Source organism: Acipenser ruthenus, chromosome 8, assembly GCF_902713425.1.
Source record: "Acipenser ruthenus chromosome 8, fAciRut3.2 maternal haplotype, whole genome shotgun sequence".
In the NCBI taxonomy this organism is placed as follows: Eukaryota; Metazoa; Chordata; class Actinopteri; order Acipenseriformes; family Acipenseridae; genus Acipenser; species Acipenser ruthenus.
The window spans coordinates 42183275-42204448 of NC_081196.1; the positions used below are offsets into that span (position 1 = coordinate 42183275).

General features: G+C 38.6%; 1 protein-coding gene across 3 annotated transcripts in view; it reads left to right on the forward strand.

The window, feature by feature from the left end:
* Positions 1–5293, forward strand: part of LOC117407485 (neuroligin-4, X-linked) — an 84806-nt gene extending 79513 nt beyond the window's left edge. For all 3 annotated transcript variants that reach the window (XM_034012573.3, XM_034012574.3, XM_059029018.1), the window contains one exon: positions 2926–5293. In XM_034012573.3, coding sequence (XP_033868464.1) covers positions 2926–3769 — 844 coding nt within the window. In that variant the 3' untranslated portion in view covers positions 3770–5293. The remainder of the gene's footprint in view (positions 1–2925) is intronic.
* The last annotated feature ends 15881 nt before the right edge of the window (positions 5294–21174 follow it).

The window sequence follows — 21174 nt, forward strand, 5'->3', positions numbered from 1 at the left end:
CCAGGAAGCAGAGTACCCCTTTCTGCCTCCTTCTCCTCAGCAGCCCCGAGCAGACTGCCTGCTCTCCTTTTACACCCCACACCTGGGTCTAATTCCCCAATACCGCCCAGGTGCGGATGATAATTAACAATAAAACAATTAAACAAAACAATAAGCAATCAATCCAAAACAATTAACAAAAAGGTGCATTCTTCTCGCAGGGAGGTTTTAACCCCCTCCCTGCTATCTCTCACAACCTGCTTCCTTACACATCCCCCCCCCCCTTGTCTTTACAAGACACAGGCCATGAAACGGCCACCTCCTCCCCTAAAACCCAACCACCCACCCTCGAGTCCACAAATGTCCATTTTCGCCCTCTTCCACGGGCGAACTCGAGGGTGGATCGATCCACGTCCCGGCTCAGCCAAGTAGGGACCGCGCACCAGCGACGAAGGACCCCAACGGTTTGACAGGGGCGACCAGAATGGCAACCGGGGCACTGGAGGCTGCAGCAGCGGGCAGAGGTCTGCAGCTGGGACCCAGTGCAGCGACGTCCGGTCAGCAAGGGGGAGCGAAGCAGTGACCAGGGGGAGCGTAAGCGACGTCTGGGAGCAGCGCAGCGACGTCTTAGTGTCCGGGAGGAGCGGAGCAGGGGACCAGGTGCAGAACTGTGCCCGATTCCGCCGACTCCTGGGCTCCAGGTCTAGTGACGGGAGGTCCAGGCTAACCAACAGGGTGTCCAGGAGCAAGGGGTGAGGGACCGGACGCAGCGACGCCGGACTGGACCGTAGGGGTGGTGGTCGGGGCTGTGGTGGAGGTATGCTTTTCACCTCCTCCCTGGGCTCCGGAAGCAGCGGCTCCTCCCCTCTGGGCTCTGGGAGCGGCAGCTCCTCCCCTCTGGACTCCGACAGCGGCGGCTTCTCCCCTCTGGGCTCCGACAGCGGCAGCTCTTCCCCTCTGGGCTCCGGCTCTTCCCCCTCTGGCTCCGACAGCGGCGGCTCTTCCCCTCTGGGCTCCGGCTCTTCCCCCTCTGGCTTGGGAGATTGCGGGGTTACCCATACCTGCTCCCACTTCTGGAGCAGCAGGTCTATCTCTGTGGGCTCCGGGTCAGGTAGCCCCCACTCCTGTCTCCACTTCTTTACCTGCTCTTTTTGAGCAGCCGTGTTCCGATTGACCATTTCAATCAATTCTTTAAAATCCATTATTTGGGTCGTAGGGGCGCCCACACACGCTGCCACCAAATGTAATGGATTGCACCCACTCGGGTTCGTTGCCCCTTTAAAACCAGTGACCCAACACACACAAATGGATTTTTTCTTGCGCGGTTGCGCTATTTTAATAAACAAAGAAATAAGCAAAATACAAAACAAACACCTAGCTCTGTATGAGCACTAACTAACACACACCGGAACTCCCTGACTAACACGGGACAGCTAAGCTGTTTCCCCGTCTTTTCAAAAAAAAACCCGGTTTAACACAACACTTACGTTTATTCAATGGCTACTCGGAGACAGCACACCTCTCTGCCTCCTTCCACTCAGCAGCCTCGAACAGACTGCCTGCTCTTCTTTTAAACTCCCCACCTGGATCTAATTTTTAATAACGCCCAGGTGCGGATGATAATTAACAATAAAACAATTAAACAAAACAATTCAAACAATAAACCAATCAATCCAAAACAAAAGTGCATTCCACACAGGTTTCTCTCGCAGGGAGGTTTTAACCCCCTCCCTGCTATCTCTCACAACCTGCTTCCTTACAATATATATATATATATATATATATATAGCATTATCCAGAATCAGGAAGTAGGATGATAACTGTATTCCTGTTGCATAGTTCATAATCAATAATGTTACTTGCCAGATTGAACTTTAGGGGGCCTGTGATTAATGTGATTGATTTTTATATACTCTGTTTAAGACATTGTACATATTTGATAGTGCAGACATGTATGTGGTTAATAATGTATTTATCAAGTTTTCTATTTGGGGTATTTTGACCAATGGATCTTTTTTTTCATATGCCATTTATTCCTTGGAGGAATGAAATCTAATTTAAACTGGGGGAAGGTTACAGGGGTGTGTATTTCACCATGCACCATGTACGAACTACAATGGCCTCAGTCTAGCATATTTTGACATTAAAAGTGGAATGCTTTGATCTGATTTGAGTTTCCTTATGCTATTGAGGAAGATTTCTTGATTTAGGCTGTGAATGGTAGCCTTCAAACTAGACTGATGGTGTTCACCAATTTATCTTTAATACTGCAATCAGGCACTGGTTTCCATGTAAAAATACAGGTTCTGTGTATTTTTAACTCCATTAAATCACATGAGAAATCAACCAATCATTGTTCAGGATTTGTCAAAAATAATAGCTTATGTACAGATTTTATTTTGTGATTTATAATTAGGTAATACATTGTGTGCACAGTAGGTTTTCTCTTATTAAGAGAGACATCATTTCACACAGTTTGAGCAACCGGAACCTCTCTTCAAAGTCCTCTTGCCCAAACTGTGCAAGATTATATATCCTACAGAGAACATATTATATGTAAATGTAATAATAAAGTGTGCTACACTGACACACATTTCTTGTTATTATGTAAGTTTGATGATTAATTAACGGCTTTAACAGCTTAGTAGCTCAAGGGATTATTCTTATACCTATGTCTTTTTGGAATCCCATATGGCTGTGATTTTGTTATAATTATCATCAGTTGGGGTTTGTCAGTGAATTAAGGCTATTTTGTAAGGTTATAGTTTTTCTTTTAAAAATATATTTAAGGTACATATAAAAAGAAGATATTACAGCTATTTTCAGTCTGTAAGATTTGATAAACAATCACATTTTATTTTAAGAATGTACTGTTTTAGATATAGAATTAACAATGAAATAGTTACATTTTTTAAATAATCGATATATGTTTCTGTTTTTTTTTAGTGACCCGAACCAACCTGTTCCACAGGACACAAAATTCATCCATACGAAGCCAAACCGCTTTGAAGAGGTAGCATGGTCCAAATATAATCCAAAGGATCAACTGTATCTGCACATCGGTCTGAAGCCAAGAGTTAGAGACCATTACCGAGCCACAAAGGTAGCCTTCTGGTTGGAACTCGTGCCGCATCTGCACAATCTAAATGAACTTTTTCAGTATGTGTCAACCACCACAAAAGTACCTCCACAAGATACGACCCCATTTGCATATACTAAACGAATTCATGGAAAAGTGTGGCCCTCGACTACAAGGCATCCTGGCATGACCCAAGCCAACAACCCGAAACAAGCTAAGGATACTCGGAAATCAGAGGAGACCACAGTCATCATCGAGAACAAGCGTGATTACTCAACAGAATTAAGTGTCACCATAGCTGTGGGGGCATCTTTGCTATTTTTAAACATCTTGGCTTTTGCAGCTTTGTACTACAAGAAGGACAAACGGCGCCACGAGACACACAGACGTCACAGCCCTCAGAGGAACACCACAAACGACATAGCACACATTCAGAATGAAGAGATTATGTCTTTGCAGATGAAACAATTGGAGCACGAACATGAATGTGAATCTTTGCAGGCTCACGATACTCTGAGACTCACTTGCCCACCAGACTATACCCTCACACTGAGAAGATCGCCTGATGACATTCCGCTCATGACACCTAACACCATAACCATGATTCCAAACACTTTAGCTGGGATGCAGCCCTTGCACACCTTCAACACCTTCAGTGTCGGTCAAAACAGTACCAACTTACCCCACGGCCATTCCACCACTCGGGTATAGTTTAAACAAGGTACTTGCTGGCTTCCAGCCAAAACTGTAAAACTATATATATAACAAAATAACTCATCACAGAAGTTCAAATATTATTTTGTTACAGCGCCTTCTATAAACGATTAGAGATGAATTTTAAAAACCTGTGAAATGTGAATGTCACTCCTGAAACATTGCTTTTGGATTTCTGCTTTCTAACAAAGGGAATAAACTGAGCTCCAGACTCATTTGATACTGTTCAGATTACTGACAGACACAAAACTACACACAAAGTAGATTTCTGTATGTAGCAAGTGATTACAAGGTGATTAACTGCTTTGTATGTGCCATTCTCTGTATGCCAAGGACATCTAACAAGGGATTCCCTTGTGAAATAGTGAAGATCATTCACAGAGAGACGCCAATGGAATCTGATTTAAAGAAAGGCCTATGCAGTCAAATGGTTTAGTTATGTGCGAAGTGAAAAATTGCCAGCCTGAATTGTATTTAAGAAACTTTATAAAAAAAAAAAATGTAAATAGTTGTGAGTTAAAAAAGAAGAAAGAAGAAAAAAAGCTTTTATTGTTGTTTTGAGTTTAACTATGGCTTTTAGGGAGCTTGTGCTTTCAGTTGTGATGTGTGTAAATATATTGGTCATCTTTTTAGTCAAAACAATGGTTCTCTTTATTGTGTTGAAAAAAAGTCAAACTTTGAAATGTTGCTCATTTGTTTGAAGACATATATCCTACAGATCATACACATTCTTTCAGTGTTATATGACCTTTCTTGTTTTCTGGTTACACTTGTTGCATGTTTAAGTATTGCTTACAACCTGCATTTCAGGAAAGGCTTTGTTCCGTATTATAACCAAGAGGTAGATCTTGAGGGAATAAATACAGTTTGTTATTCAAGATTACGTACGATGAGTACAGCAGAAGAATTGATTTTAGGTATTTGGTTGGCTTTATACCTAAAAACCTTATGTTTTTTTTTTGTTTTTTTTCATGATCCATCATGTGCTGCTTAGTATAGTTTAAAATAGGCCTTTTTAGCAACCTAAACACTGCCTCAGCTTAAACAGTAACCAGCATCTTAATGGACATACAAAAAAGGCAGTGGTTTTTGGCAACGACATTAGTTGAATATGTTTGTACAGAAATGTATTTGTTAGATATTTCGAATTGTCATATGCTAGCAATATGTAAAGTATTGTGCCAGGCTTATCATATTTTGGGTTTAAATTAAAAACAAGCTAGTGAATAAGTTAAAGTGAGCCAGGAATCCAGATTTTGAATTATGTATCCACTTAACACAAAGTCTATTGGAAGATAATTGAAATACGTTTGTAAATTCAAACAAAGATGCCCAATTTGGCCTTAGATCCTTTACCTGAAAAGGCATGCAGGGTTTTAATGTAGGATATTAAACTATATTGTTTGTCTTATTATTGTTTGCATTGTTTGCCTTAAGTGATGATAGATGATATTTATGGCTGGACCCGTGTATACAATTTTCAGCAGCATTTTTAATAAAATATCACAATATTTTCTAATACAGTGTTTTATTTATTGGACATACAATTCATTCATTAAAAATTATTTACCCCTATTGTTCATTTTGTTTAGCTTTTGTAGATAATTTTTATCACCACCCGTACAACACCAGTTCTAATACATACAGTGCCTTGCATAAGTATTCACCCCCCTTGGGCTTTTCCACTTTGTAGTGTTACAACCTGGAATTAAAATGGATTTAATTAGGATTTTTTTGTCACTGATCTACACAAAATAGTCCATAATGTCGAAGTGGGGAAAAAAATCTACATATTTTTCAAAATTATTTACAAATAAAAAACTGAAAAGTCTTGATTGCATAAGTATTCTCCCCCTTTGCTGTGACACCCCTAAATAAGCTCTGGTGCAACCAATTGCCTTCAAAAGTCACAGAATTAGTTGAATGGAGTCCACCTGTGTGCAATTAAAGTGACACATAATCTCAGATTAAATACACCTGTTTCTGGAATGCCCCAGAGTTTGTCAGAGAGCATATCTAAACAAACAGCATCATGAAGACCAAGGAGCTATCAAAACAAGTCCGAGATAAAGTTCTGGAGAAGCACCAATCAGGGTTGGGTTACAAAAAAATATCCCAAACTTTGAACATCCCCCGGAGCACCGTTAAATCCATTATTAAAAAATGGAAAGAATATGGCACAACGCGGCTCTGCCTAGAGAAGGCCATCCACCAAAACTCATTGACCAGGTAAGGAGGGCATTAGTCAGAGAAGCAACCAAGAGGCCAATGGTAACTCTGAAGGAGCTGGAGAGATCCACAGCTGAGACGGGAGAAACCGTCCATGGGACAACTATAAACCCGGACGCTCCACAAAGCTGGGCTTTATGGAAGAGTGGCGAAAAGAAAACCATTGCAGAAAAAAACCCATATCAAATCCTGTTTGGATTTTGCCAAAAGGTATGTGGGAGACACATACCAGGTTCTCTGGGCTGATGAGACTAAAATTTAACTTTTTGGCCTTAGCGCAAAACGCTATGTGTGGCACAAAGCCAACACTGCTCATCACCCTGAGAACACCATCCCCACGGTGAAGCATGGTAGTGGCAGCATCATGTTATGGGGATGCTTTTCATCGGGAGGGACTGGGAATCTGGTCAGGATTGAGGGCAAGATGGATGGAGCCAAATACAAGGAAATTCTAGAGGAAAACCTGTTTCAAGAGACCTGGGACTGGGGCGGAGGTTCACCTTCCAGCAGGACAATGACCCTAAACACACAGCCAAAGCTACACTGGAGTGGTTTAAAAACAAGAACCTGAATGTCTTAGAATGGCCCAGTCAAAGCCCAGACCTCAATCCGATTGAGAATCTGTGGCAAGACTTGAAAATTGCTGTTCACCAACGGTCCCCATCCAACTTGACAGAGCTTGAGCAATTTTGCCAAGAATGGGCAATAATTGCAGGATCCAGATGTGCACAGCTGGTAGGGACTTACCCAAAAAGACTCACAGCTATAATTGCTGCTAAAGGTGCTTCTACCAAGTATTGACTCAGGGGGGTGAATACTTATGCAACCAACAAATGTCTTTTTTTTGTTTAATTAACTTTTGTGTCACAATAAAAAATATTTTGCACCTTCAAAGTGTTAAGTATGTTGTGTAAATCAAATGGTAAAAATCCCAATTAAATCCATTTTAATTCCAGGTTTTAACACTACAAAATGTGGAAAAGTCCAAGGGGGGTGAAAACTTATGCAAGGCACTGTATGGCTGTTGTAATTTTATACTGTGAGAAAATATTCAGCTTGTTTAATCAATTGCTCTTGACTTTATTAATGCAATACTTGAAAATGCTTACTGTTGCACATTTATTAAATTAAAAGACTACATATGTTGTTCTGCTGATATAAGCATGCATAACCCAATTGGAAATGGTCCAAGAGTATCACTATATGTAATTCTCATACGCATTCTCAAGCAGCCCATACTTACATATGTATTAGGTTTTGTTCAATGTATAGTACAAATAGACATTGTATTGTTTTTATACCAATTAATAAACATTTGTGAATACATTGGTGGATGTGGTGGTATAAATCCACTGATGTATTTCTCACTGCATTGGGCTGTGGGCAATACATTTAAATCCTCACATCTATAAATGCCAATATTGTTTTTAATTATACAGAAAGTTAATGAGCAGATCAGCCAACATCAAGTAGAGTTGTCATTAGCCCACTGGTTGAACCTAAATACATTTTAAAATTGTATTCATACACAAAAAACATTCTTCTAATTATTAGAGCACTACTTTCACATCTTCAAGTTCCATGACAGCTAAATTATATCTATTTTGTTACTACTGGTGCAAATAAATCATCCATGTCCTGTCTTGTTCTTAACTCTGGCTCCTGCACATAAAGCCTGTAAATTGGTTATATTTGCATCCCTGCTAGCTTAACTATTTGCCTTGAGACTGGTCTTCCTAAGCACTCATCTCAAAATAAGTTTATTCTCAAATAAGACTGCACTATTGAAGTATTAAACCTTGACTTCAACCAAAACGATCAGCTTAATCTTTATCACCTTGAAACATCTTTATTGCTCTAAGAAGAGATTAAAAAGGTTCCGTGTTTAACAACATGCAGTTCCTTGACCTTAAAAATACTACAATAAAGTCTAGATATCTGCTGTTGCACTGAAATAATATGTGGCTGTGACTAAGACCCTGGTTGGGGAAAAAACCTGTACAGAATAAAAGAGCACAGTAGCTAGATAGTATCTAAAGCAAGGAAGCTATTTGATACAGTTTAACTGGGCGATCAACACAGTCAGGGATGATAGTTTTCTGTGGATTATATATACATTTTTTTTACATACTAGAAGCCCAGAACTTAATGTGTTTAGGAGATTGGGGAGAACGCAAGAGATAAGGAAGCATGGGAACAAGTCAGAGAGTAGAAATAGAAAAGAGAAGCAGTACAAAAGCTATTAGGAAAACCCTAATAAAGGTATTATTGAATCGGACTGATTTATATAATTATGTTTAATCTCATCGATTAACTCATGAAGGAGAGGGAGTAAAATAATCTGTTGTTCTGTCTAATACAACTATTTAATATTAACTAAATGCGTGTATGTTATGTATGCTGTGGACCGTATATGGAAGTGTAATGTTCGTGGGTTGTCACTGAATAATAATGAGTCAGCAATGGTAGCCCTAGTGTCAGGTTAAATAAAGAAAAGAAAACAAAGCTAAAAATAAAAGTTTTAGGGCCTATTATACACCAGAAAGACTTTTTAGACACAAATTAACTAATAATTCTAATTGTTGGAGATGTGGAAGATCCCCTAGAAACTTGCTACATATGCTCTGGGATTGCCCTAAATTACATACATTTTGGCAAGGAATCGAATCTTACAATTCAGGCATTTTTTCATCTGATGTGGTTTTAACAAAGAAAATAGTTTTATTAGGTACAATAAGGGATCTAAATGTAAATACTCCTCAGGAAAGAATTATGTTAACAGCAATATTAATAGCAAAAAAACGGATTCTACAAAAATGGAAAGATGAGGAACCATCAGATATTCTCCATTACAAACATGCTGTGTTAGATGTTATTATTCCTGAAAAAATTATTTATTGTTATAGGGGAAAAGACAAATCTTACAATTTGGTTTGGAATTCAGCCACAGCATACCTTATAAATTGAAACATTATATAAATCATTATTAAACATGTTGAAGAAGGGGGGCTCCTGAATGGCGCATTCAGTAAAGGCACTCCGCGTGGAGTGCAGGATGCGCCCTAAAGACTGGAGATCGCAGGCTATGTCATTGCCGACCATGACTGGGGGTTCCTAGGGGGTGGCGCACAACTGGCCGAGCGCCACCCTGGTAGGGAGGGCTTAGGTCAGCAGGGCAATCCATGGTTCACTGCCCACCAGTGACCCCTGTGGCTGATAGGGCGTCTGTGGGTCTGCAGTGGAGCCATTCAGATCTGTGTTGTCCTCCGGCACTATAGTTCTGGTGGCTTCGCTGTGGATCCGCAGTGCGAAAAATGACAGATTGACAGGAACACGTTTCAGAGGATGCTTGCTTCAGCCTCTGTTTCCCGAGTCGCCAAGGGTGTGCAGCGGTGAACCGGGATAAAAATAATAATTGGGCATTCCAAATTGGGGAGAAAACCAGAGTAAAAACCATTGGCGACGACTAAATAAAAAAAAAAAAATGTTGAAAAAGTAATTATTCATTCTGTTTTAAATGTCTTGACCACTGACTTAGACTATTTATTCATTTATTGATTTATGTATGTTTTTATCTTTTGTCTTCATATTGCTTCCCATTGTGTGTGTGTGTATATATATATATATATATTATTTCTTAGCAGACGCCCTTATCCAGGGCGACTTACAATTGTTACAAGATATCACATTATTTTTACATACAATTACCCATTTATATAGTTTGGTTTTTACTGGAGCAATCTAGGTAAAGTACCTTGCTCAAGGGTACAGCAGCAGTGTCCCCCACCTGGGATTGAACCCACGACCCTCCGGTCATGAGTCCAGAGCCCTAACCACTACTCCACACTGCTGCCCATAATACATTTTCTGAGATATATACTACAAACATATATTGTATTTTATTTTGCATTTAAAAAAAGTAAATGACAAAAAAAAGAATGCACACTGAAACACGGCCTAACATTCAAACACCTCAAACTTTTTGCTTCCTTACCCTGGTAGAACCACTACCTTTGGGACTGGAAGGGTAGTTAACACCCAATTCCAGTTCTTTACCTCTAAATAGACTTGCATAAACCATATTCGCATACGTGACATAGGCAACAACTGCCATATTGATATGGCAACTGACCTTGGATTCTGAAGCCAGCGACCTATAGGGGAAATGCATCTAATTTCCAATTAACTGAACCAATAACCCCCTGTTTAAACTGGAATCTGACACAGCACTACATGTCCATTGTCAAAAATATTTTCCCTGTAAATATGAATACCGTATGTATTAATACCATGTTGTATTAAAATCGCCAACAAAAGACGTGACTGCCTGAGTACACAAACAGAAATGTGACTGTCCGAGAAAATACAAACAAAAATGTTACTGCCTGATCTCAAGTCATCCATGACATATAGGCAGACATTTTCAAAGAAGCGTTGTTAGCTTCCTGAGGAATTAGAAGAGAAGCTTCTACAATGTCAGTGTTTCAATATTAGGCTCTGTTCTAACAAACAGCACCATCTTGGACAGATCATGCTGATCAGACCTCCGTATGTTTCGATTATGACAAGCAATACCATTTCACAAAAAGGGAGAAAAACAGGTACAGCGATGTAATGCTCTGTGTGTCAGCAGACGGACGCAAACTGTCTCCATACATCATTTTCTTATATGCGTAACTGAGGTTATATCTTTCTGAATGCATATTTATTTGATGTTTTATTTTTTCCTCAAATTGAGGGTGGGAATTTTGGGCTGCTTCTTAAATTCGAAGGAATACGGTATATTGAGAGAATTGCACCGAGAAGTGCACCCACTACAAATATGTTATTTCCATCCTGGCTGCCTGCTCTGCTTTGGTTTTCATGTAGTCTGTTTGTGTTGATGCCTCCGTACTCATCATTATAGATTTTCTCAATGATGTTTAAATTGGGTAATATTTTGTTGATTTTAACATATTTTTTTATTTGTGTGAGAAGTAGAATGATTTCAGGATATATGGATGACCTACAACTGTGCTCGGTTGAGGTAGATGCTTGAATAATAATATTATAATAAAAATAGTCAATAATTATAACAATAACAATAAAATTGTCAGTCTTCAACTGAAAAATAGATGACATGAAAAGTAACTGAAAGTAAAGGAGATAGGGAGTAGTCTGTTGTAGGAGTGTGGTACAGAGGACCCATTTATTTGTAGTTGTTTTATTTAGTGTGCCAATCATTTGACACCCGATTTTCTCCCCAATTTGGAATGTCCAATAATTTTTCCCCCTCACCGCAGCAATTCCCTGCGCCGCTCACGAGACCTGAAGGTTCAGTGGGCATCCTCCGATCAACCAACCGAGCCAGCTTCCTGAACCTCGACAGCGGATGTCAGTGAGCTACCAAACTCTGGAGGACAAAGGCCAGCCCTGCAAGGGTTTGCTGTAGCGTGATGAGTAGAAACAGTCGAACTCACGGGAGAGCCAATGTGATTCTCCCTTTGGAATCCCCAGCAAAGACCAGCGACTTCACACAGTCAGTATGCAAACTTGCGCTGTATGACTCACCCTGCACACCACGTGACTGTGTTTTTACCAGATGAGCCACTCATGGTCCCATTTTAACATTCATACTCATCATACGGTGTACTCATAAAATGCATTTCTAGCACTCATTTTCATTTGACAAGGAATTTGATTGTGAAGACATTTTTCAGTGAAATGCTAGAATGGATTGGCTCTTATTACCTAGAGTTGAGATTCACAGCCATCACTGCACAATTTCAACCATTGATGATTAAATGCATGCATCATTCATTGTACTATCCAAGTACTCGACATACTCCTAGTCTGCTATATCAACAACTTGTTACACTGCCAATTGAGAGACATTTTCTTTGTAATAGGGAGGTTTCAAACAACCCTCCCAACACTTCATATGTCAGGAAGTTATTAGTCCTCCATAATAATTATCGGCAGGGATTCGGAACGGAACAGGAACCAGAACGATAAACGAAAAAAACAAAATTTTTCATGGAACAGAAACAAAAAACGAAACTAAATTATTTGTTACATTCTGGAACGAAAACGATATTCAAGATTTTGTTTGTCGGTTAATAACGTTTTTATTTTTTCGTTCACTTTCAGTCTGTTCTCTCTGTCTCTTTCCTTTGTTTTCAAACATACAATCATTTGAAAAAAGCACTTTTCCCATGGTCTTATACCCCAGTGGTCAATGACAAAGCATTACATCACAGACAGTTAATGAAATTCAACATTACATTTAGCTTTCTTTTTTGGAGCAGCCAGCAGCGAATCAAATCACACTACAGTCTTCATTATAACGAACCCCTCCTGGGACCTGGAGAAATGTTCGTTATATCAGGTTGTTCACTATGTGGTAAAAGTAGGTTTGCTGGTATGCAGCATGAAGTGAGGGTTGCGAGTAACGCTGCAGCAAGCCAACTGATACCACAGATCTGCCAGTATAACCGAACAGTAGTTTCTAGGTTTGGAAAACGGCCGACGGAGCCAGATAGGAGAATTGATATTTAGGACCCAGAAATGCTTGCGATGTCAGGCAGAGTGATAGCTGGGAGCGAAAATCAAATATAAACAGACTTCACAGGCTTGAGGGGGGGACATAATACATGCTGTGTTTGAGAAGCCGAGCAGACTGAAAGGATTAAAAGACAAAAAAGGCTGTGTTGAACTATAAACTTTTCAAGAAATGAATTGCAAGTTACTTTCTGTTATATCAAAAGAAAGTGTTCACCGTCGAGTGAAGTCTGAGAGTTTATGGTTTGGAATTTGTATAACCGTAATAATTAATGTTTGGTACAAGCCAGAAGGGCTCAATAGAAATACTTTGGTTGTTTTATTAACGGGTAAACGGCTTAGTTGTCCTGGGTGGTAGGCAGGGTGTTCCAGTCTATGTTAAGATAGCGCTCCTATGGAACCTTGTTTGTTTTATTTTTGTTTTACTACTCTGGCTGTTTAAAAAAGAAATACGAAGTAGACAAAGCAACGCGCAAAAGGTGTAGATATAGCAACTTAATTGTGTGCTGTGCAGGACTGATAGAAGCCTGACTAAGGCAAGAGTCAGGCCAAGTGAGATTGTGACCTGCATGTCTATCAGAGACATTTGCTAAGTAAACTGTGCACCCTGCTAGTGTATGGAAATGAGGTTTTGTGAAGAGAAAGTTTCTGAAGGAATCAGGATAAAGCACATAGAAACAGCTTGAGTGGAACCCTTCCTTTATTTTCATTATTATAATTCCAAGCAGGTTCTGTGTGGACTGTACACTGCAAATCCAGGGACAGTGTGGAGTGCTGCCTGATGTTCTCCATCCAACCTGAAAACCAAATGAATAATAAATTACAAACCAGGGCCTGGAGGTTAGAGGGTTCTATTTGCAGACCTATGAGACTGATACTTACCATACACATAGGGCCACTGACTTTTACTTACTGGTGCCTGTCTGCATAGACAGTTCTTTAGAACAGTGCTGCCTGCTGGCCCTGTGAAAGAAGTACAAAGGGATTACTTTTGGGTTTTTACACTATTTTGTGGATTATAAAAAAAGAAAGAAACAGCAAACAATATAACCGTTGTTTAAAGCGTTTACTTACCTTGAAAACCCAATTCTTGAAGGGAGTGTTTGAATTGTGGAAGAGGCTTACATCCACAGGACTATAAAATAAAACTGTTATTTTATTTTGAGCCCTGAGTGTTTCCATGTAATAAAACGTGTTGCACTTAACCCCTGGTGTCCTGCTCTATACTTACCGTCACACTTCATCACCCTTGGATAACTACAACACAGTGAACTAATCCTATAACAGGGTTTGGCAATATATATATAGTGGCTCTCAAAAGTATTCACCCCCCTTGGACTTTTCCACATTTTATTGTGTTACAACATGGAATCAAAATGGATTTAATTAGGAGTTTTTGCCACTGATCAACACAAAAAAAGTCCATAATGTCAAAGTGAAAAATAAAATCTACAAATTGTTCTAAATTAATTACAAATACAAAACAGAAAATAATTGATTGCATAAGTATCCACCCCCTTGAGTCAATATTTGGTAGAGGCACCTTTAGCAGCAATTACAGCCATGAGTATATTTGGATAAGTCTCTACCAGCTTTGCACATCTGGACACTGCAATTTTTGCCCATTCTTCTTTGCAAAATTGCTCAAGCTCCGTCAAGTTGGATGGGGACCTTTGGTGAACAGCAATTTTCAACTCTTTCCACATATTCTCAATTGGATTGAGGTCCGAGCTTTGACTGGGCCACTCCAGGACATTGACCTTTTTGTTTTTAAGCCACTCCAGTGTGGCTTTGGCTGTATGTTTGGGGTCATTGTCCTGCTGGAAGATGAATCTTCTCCCAAGTCCCAGGTCTCTTGCAGACTTCAGCAGGTTTTCCTCCAGGATTTCTTTGTACTTTGCTGCATCCATTTTGCCCTCACAAGCTTTCCAGGCCCTAATGCAGAGAAGCATCCCCATAGCATGATGCTGCCACCACCATGCTTCACGGTAGTGTTCTCAGGATGATGTGCAGTGTTAGGCTTGCGCCAAACATAGCGCTTAGTGTTGAGGCCAAAAAGCTCTATTTTGGTCTCATCAGACCATAGAATCTTCTTCTACGGTCACATGCCTTCTGGCAAACTCTAGCCGAGATTTGATGTGAGTTTTTTTCTTTTTTCTTTTTTTTAAATTTAGTCGTTGCCAATTATTTTTTATTATTTTCACCCAATTTGGAATGGCCAATTATTTTTATTATGGTCGGCTCACCCATACCACCCCTGCGCTGACTCGGGAGGGCGAAGATGAACACACGCTGTCCTCCGAAGCGTGTGCCGTCAAGCTGACCGCTTTTTTTCACACTGCAGACTCACCATGCAGCCACCCAAGAGCTACAGCGTCGGAGGACAACGCAGCTCTCGGGCAGCTTACAGGCAAGCCCGCAGGCGCCCGGCCAGACTACAGGGGTCGCTGGTGCGCGGTGAGCCAAGAACACCCTGACCGACCTAACCCTCCCTCTCACCGGGCGACGCTCGGCCAATTGTGCGCCGCCCCTTGGAAGCTCCCGTCCTCGATTGGCAAAGGAATAGCCTGGATTCGAACTCGCGACTTGCAGGCTATAGAGCGCATCCTGCACTCACGTGGAGCGCCTTTACTGGTTGCGCCACTCGGGAGCCCCCTGATGTGAGTTTATTTCAACAATGGCTTTCTTTTTGCCACTCTCCCATAAAGGCCAGTTTTGTGAAGTACCCGGGCTATTGTTGCCGTATGCACAGTGTCTCCCAGCTCAGCCGTGGAAGACTGTAACTCCTTTAGAGTTGCCATAGGCCTCTTGGTGGCCTCCCTGACTAGTGCCCTTCTCGCCCGGATACTCAGTTTTTGAGGATGGCCTGTTCTAGACAGATTCACAGTTGTGCCATATTCTCTCCATTTCTTAATAATGGACTTTACTGTGCTCTGGTGGCTATTTAATGGCTTGGAAATGGTCTTATATCCTACCCCTGATTGGTGCTTTTGAAGAACCTTATTCCGGATTTGCTTTGAAAGTTCCTTCGTCTTCATGATGTAGTTTTTGTTAGGAAATGTACTAACCAACTGTGGGACCTCCCAGAGACAGTTGTATTTAACCTGAAATCATGTGAAACACCTTAATTGCACACAAGTGGACTCCATTCAACTAATTATGTGACTTCTAAAGACAAATGGTTGCACCAGAGCTTATTTAGGTGTGTCATAGCAAAGGGGGTGAATACTTATGCAATCAATTATTTTCGGTTTTATATTTGTAATTAATTTAGAACAATTTGTAGATTTTATTTTTCACTTTGACATTATGGACTTTTTTTGTGTTGATCAGTGGCAAAAACTCCTAATTAAATCAATTTTGATTCCATGTTGTAACACAATAGTCCAAGAGGGGGGGGGGGGTGAATACTTTTGAGAGCCACTGTATATATATATATATATATATATATATATATATATATATATATATATATATATATATATATATATATATTCAACTATTCACAAATAGTTAATGAATAATCAAAAACTAAAACCTAATTATTACTCAAAATGTATAATTATGTACCAAGTCTTGCAATTACCACATGGTGGTTGAGGATAATTTCTAACGAGGAAAATGCTAAACATGTTTAATTCAATAACTTCAAAACAGGCGATTAACAGGCCGTGAAAGATATTTCATTGTTTTCAGATATTTACCCACTGAAATAAAATATTCAAATATTTCAATTGATCAAATTAAATCTAATTGAAATAGAGCAGTTTCCAACATATAATTGAGTGGTTAACAAGGACAAGGCTTAACTTGCTTAGAATGCTGGATACTAATTAGGCTGCTGTATGTTACAGTTACATATTTATGAAGAGTTTAAAGTATTTCAATGTATTGTAACTACTTTACTCTTATTTAAATATTTTCAAATAATAATTGCTTTCCACAAACTATATTTAAATATTTTCAAACAATAGTTACTTTCTGCAATCTGTATTTAATTATTTTAAAATAATAGTTTATTTCTCAAGAATTTATTCTGTACTGAAAATAAACAAATAAATTAAACATATTGTAGCAGGATAGCGTCAATAACAGGCACAAGGGTCAAAATAAAAGAAGATGGGTGCTTCCATATGACGGATTAGCTGTAAATGCTTGAAAAAGTCTCTATGACTAAGTACATGATACCATACACCAAACAAAGTCACTGCACTTTTCTTTTTACTAGTTACCTTTGCATCAGTTTATTCATATTAAGGTGAAAAAACAGATATATTTCTAAAGTGTGGTGGTCATTTTTAAAGCACTATGCAGGGTAAACCGCTGTAAGCTACCTTAAAAAAAAAAAGGGGAACAAGGTTAGAAACCTAGTCTAGTAATGTACGGTGTCTTCTTGATATTTCTACTCTTGGAGTTACTTACAGAATATAACTAGGGTTTCTGTTTTTCTGTGTTTATTCATTTTATTTTTCTGTGTTTATTTTCAGCTATTTTCGAGTTTTATGTAGACACACTGATTTTTTTTTTTTTTTGTGGCTTTCGCTTTTTATATACTGTAGAAGATGATTGTTTTTGGTTACTCCCCAAAATTGTTGGCCATTTTTTCCTGGCCCGTATAGTAATTCGATAGTACTTGAACACTAGCACCTTCTTTTGCTGTCTTCCTTAACTAAATCCTATTCTTCTGTTTTTTTGTGTGTGTCTAGGCATTTTTTTAATTGTTGTTGCAATTTATAATTCAATTTTATTTCCCATGAATATATAAATCCTCCCTATCTCACTGTAATATAAATCCTGCAAGCAAGAACAATCCGCCATATTAAATTGTGATCTCTTTTTAAATCTCGCAAGCATGTACAATTCTCTCTGTCTGACGAGTATCCAATAGAAATGCAGGAATTTGCTGCCACTCAGTAGTTGGGGTGTGTTTTAAGTATTCAGAGCGAATGAATGCTAGATACAAGTCAGGAAGGAGGAGCATTGCATAACTAACTGCACAGAACGGGGTGAAGTAATGTTAATTGAGTAACCATTTCCCATGTTTTTAGAGTGTTTATTGGATAGCTACATTTCCCTTTAAGCATTTCATTTAGTTAGCCACTGTGGCTAAAGTAACTTAACATTTTTTAGCCACACTGGAAAAACTTAAGCCACACCAAAGAATATTAAAGAAAATACAATACAATAAACATATTGACTGTAACTTTGTCCAATACCCCTCTCCCCTAAGCACCATACACCACAGGTTTCCATAAATATATATATGAACTTTTCAGCTTCTAATGCAAACCTGAATGGCATACAAACAACACACTGTCACTGGTAGAATTTCTAATATAGGTACTGTCTGCCTTTTACAACTTCGCAAATCTAAAATAATACAATTTTACTACATTATTTCTGTGGACATTTGTTTATACAAAATGTTTACACTTAACAGTAATATAAACTGGTTATAAATATGGGTATAATTAAATTGCGGTACATTTACGTATTTTTCACGGGTAGGTTGTGGAATAAAATTAGTATTACGCGGACAAGCCTAAAAATAGTGGTACTTGCTTCCTTACTAAAACAGAGTGTTGTCATTTGTTAAAGGCAAGCATGCAGATATGTCCCGGCGATTGCTGCTGACATTCTCTGTCTGGTGTGGACTTGCCCATACACTGAGACTGCACATTCCGCATCCACTGAATTGGTTGGAAGTGTAAGTAAAGCTTTGCCAAGTTATACAGATGTGGAAATCGATTAGAAACAGCCCCAAAACATATTTACCCAAGGGCATCTGGCATACTTTAATAAAGTCAATATATGCAGCATGTTCGTTGTCATGTTATTTGTCCCATCCAATAATTAATTTTATTAGTACTGAGTCAAAACGAAGAAAACATGCCTATTTGTGTCTAAAATTCCAACTGCGTTTAATAATTAAGTAGTAGGTTGTTTGAATCGAGGTGGCTGTGCTGGATCGTACCTGTAGTACTGATTTAAGCCTGCAAGTGTATGTAAATATAAATGCCTCCCTGACCAGCCGCAGCTCTAGTTACACAAACTTATAATATTAAGTAGGATTGTACAGCCACGACTGTGTTTAAAAAAACTGTTTTTTAACATGTTTTTTCACCTGGGACTACTGACACTAATATCTCACTGATTTCGACATTAACCAGAACAACAATTACACAGCACACACAGTTTACAAACTTATCAATTCTAATACCACCACCAAACAAAGGATTTCTGGCTCTTTTTATACATGTGGCCATTCCCTAATTAGCACTCAAGTACCTAGTTCATATAACTAAATACATGACAACATTTTTTTGTTGACTGTATTAGGATTTTTTTAAAACATAGTCAAGAGTTTGCCTAATATCAAAAATGTTTTAAAAAAAATACTTTTTCACAATTATGTTTTTAATTTGTAGTTGAAACAATCCAGTCTTAATATTAATAATTAACAGATATACTCTGCAATTAGGGTTACTTTAACACACTGCTAGTATGTTTTGTAGCAATGAAATACTATACTATGCAGTTGGATTATTCATGCTCATTTAAAAACATGGCACTGTACTTAATTTGACAGCCTGGCTTAGCTTTCACTGGGTTTCAATGACTGCAGATTGTTTGAAGTATAATTAACAAACAGGTCCACTGAAGCTGTGCTGCTTTACTGCCCATTAAAAAAAAAAGATTGGAAGAAAAGCTTCTACATACTCCACATAGCTTTGACACATTGTCAGACAACCTTAAATCAATGGCACACATAAAGAAAAGACTGTATTCTAATCATGAATATTGTATGTGTGTGTAACATTTGACTTTTTTATTATCTGTATTTTATTTTACTTGCACATAGTCCCCCGGGGACACAATAAAAACTACAATGGAATTTTCATTTTATATACTGTATTTGTTTTATGCTATCAGACACATAGATAGTCTGGGATACTGTATACTCAATGTATTTGCTTAATACCTTACTGTGTCATGACAAGCTGAATTGTACATGTGTGTCAAAGTTTGTAATGACGCTCAATACCACATTAAACAAACTTCCACCTCCAACAAGCCTTTGTGATATTAAAATTGTTAAAATTAAATACATTCAAATTGCAAATTAACACAATGACCTTGAAATGTAATACCGTGCAATTTAATTTTGCACTCTGATTTTTAAATCAGTACCAGAGACAGGTGCTGATATGCCATGGCATATAGTTTGCCATGAATTGCCTTTTGCTCTTGAAAACATAGGGCTCATTCTGATTAACTAAAATGAATGGACAAAAGGGTCTAATTACACACATGGAGATGACTTGACATTATGTAGGGGTTTTAATATGGGGTTTGCATTAAAAAATGACCTGTTTCAACGATTATTGTAAAAATGCGCACATTTGGCTACTGATATGTACTTCCATATTATAACATGCATGGGAAGATTTAATAGGAATCACAGGTGCAGCATATGATGAAAAAGGGATACAAGTTATTAAAAATCAAGTTGTCTGGCACAAATGATCACATTAAGAATTGAGCTATTCTACAATCAACTGCTAGGAAGTGTTGTGGCCATGTTGACAAAACCCCAGCTATGGGTGGTTTATTCCTGATGACATGCAAAAAGCATTTGAAAGAGGAATATGCTTTGTTTTCTGTTTGCATGAGAAGGCTCTTTGTTGGAAGACAAGGTCTTGAGGCCTGCATTTCTTGGCCTGAGTTTGTCCTGTCACAGGGTTAGTTGGGTGCAGCAGCCTGGGAGATGCTTTCTTCATGGTCTGGTTGAAGAAGCACCAAAGCTCTGCAGAGAGGAGGGTAACAGCATTGTCCCCGTGGAACTCAATTAGTTGTGTACTGACACATGCAAAAAACAGCCATGCTAATGAAAATATACTAATGCATTTGAATGCAATTTCTGAGCTTTTAACCTCTCTCACTGATCGTTCAAAATCCATAACGGCAGTGGATCACTCAACACTGCCCATTACATTAACACCGAAATAAAGAGAAGAAGACAGGGGAATTAAAAGTGAGACAAGACAAACCATTTTTTGGGGGTATTTCTAAACCAAGTTAACTAGCATTTGCTTTGCCATTACCATTTATTTTTAAACTATGAAGACATGACACTGGATATTACACTGGGTTACTCATTTGTGGGGGCTGAGCTGTATAAAACAATCAGTACCACCAACCAGAATCCAATCATAACCCCAGTGTCACAAAACCTCCAGTTTGGGTGGATAAACTAACATGAGGTTTGCTTTTTGCAATATAATTTTTCTTGTAACATTCTACAAAATGTGTGCATGCAAGTCAAATAATAATTAGATTTATACAAAATGTTGGACAGAGTGTACTTGATAAACTAGATTTTAAAAGGAAATAGTATGCTCCAGTAAAAACCCAACTGTATAAATGGGTAATTGTATGTAAAAATAATGTGATATCTTGTAACAATTGTAAGTCGCCCTGGATAAGGGCGTCAGCTAAGAAATAAATAATAATAATAATAATAATAATAATAATAATAATAATAATAATAATAATAATAATAATAATAATAATAATAATAATAAATAATAAATCAATGAGTGGCATCACTTTGAGGGGTAGATGTACTAAAG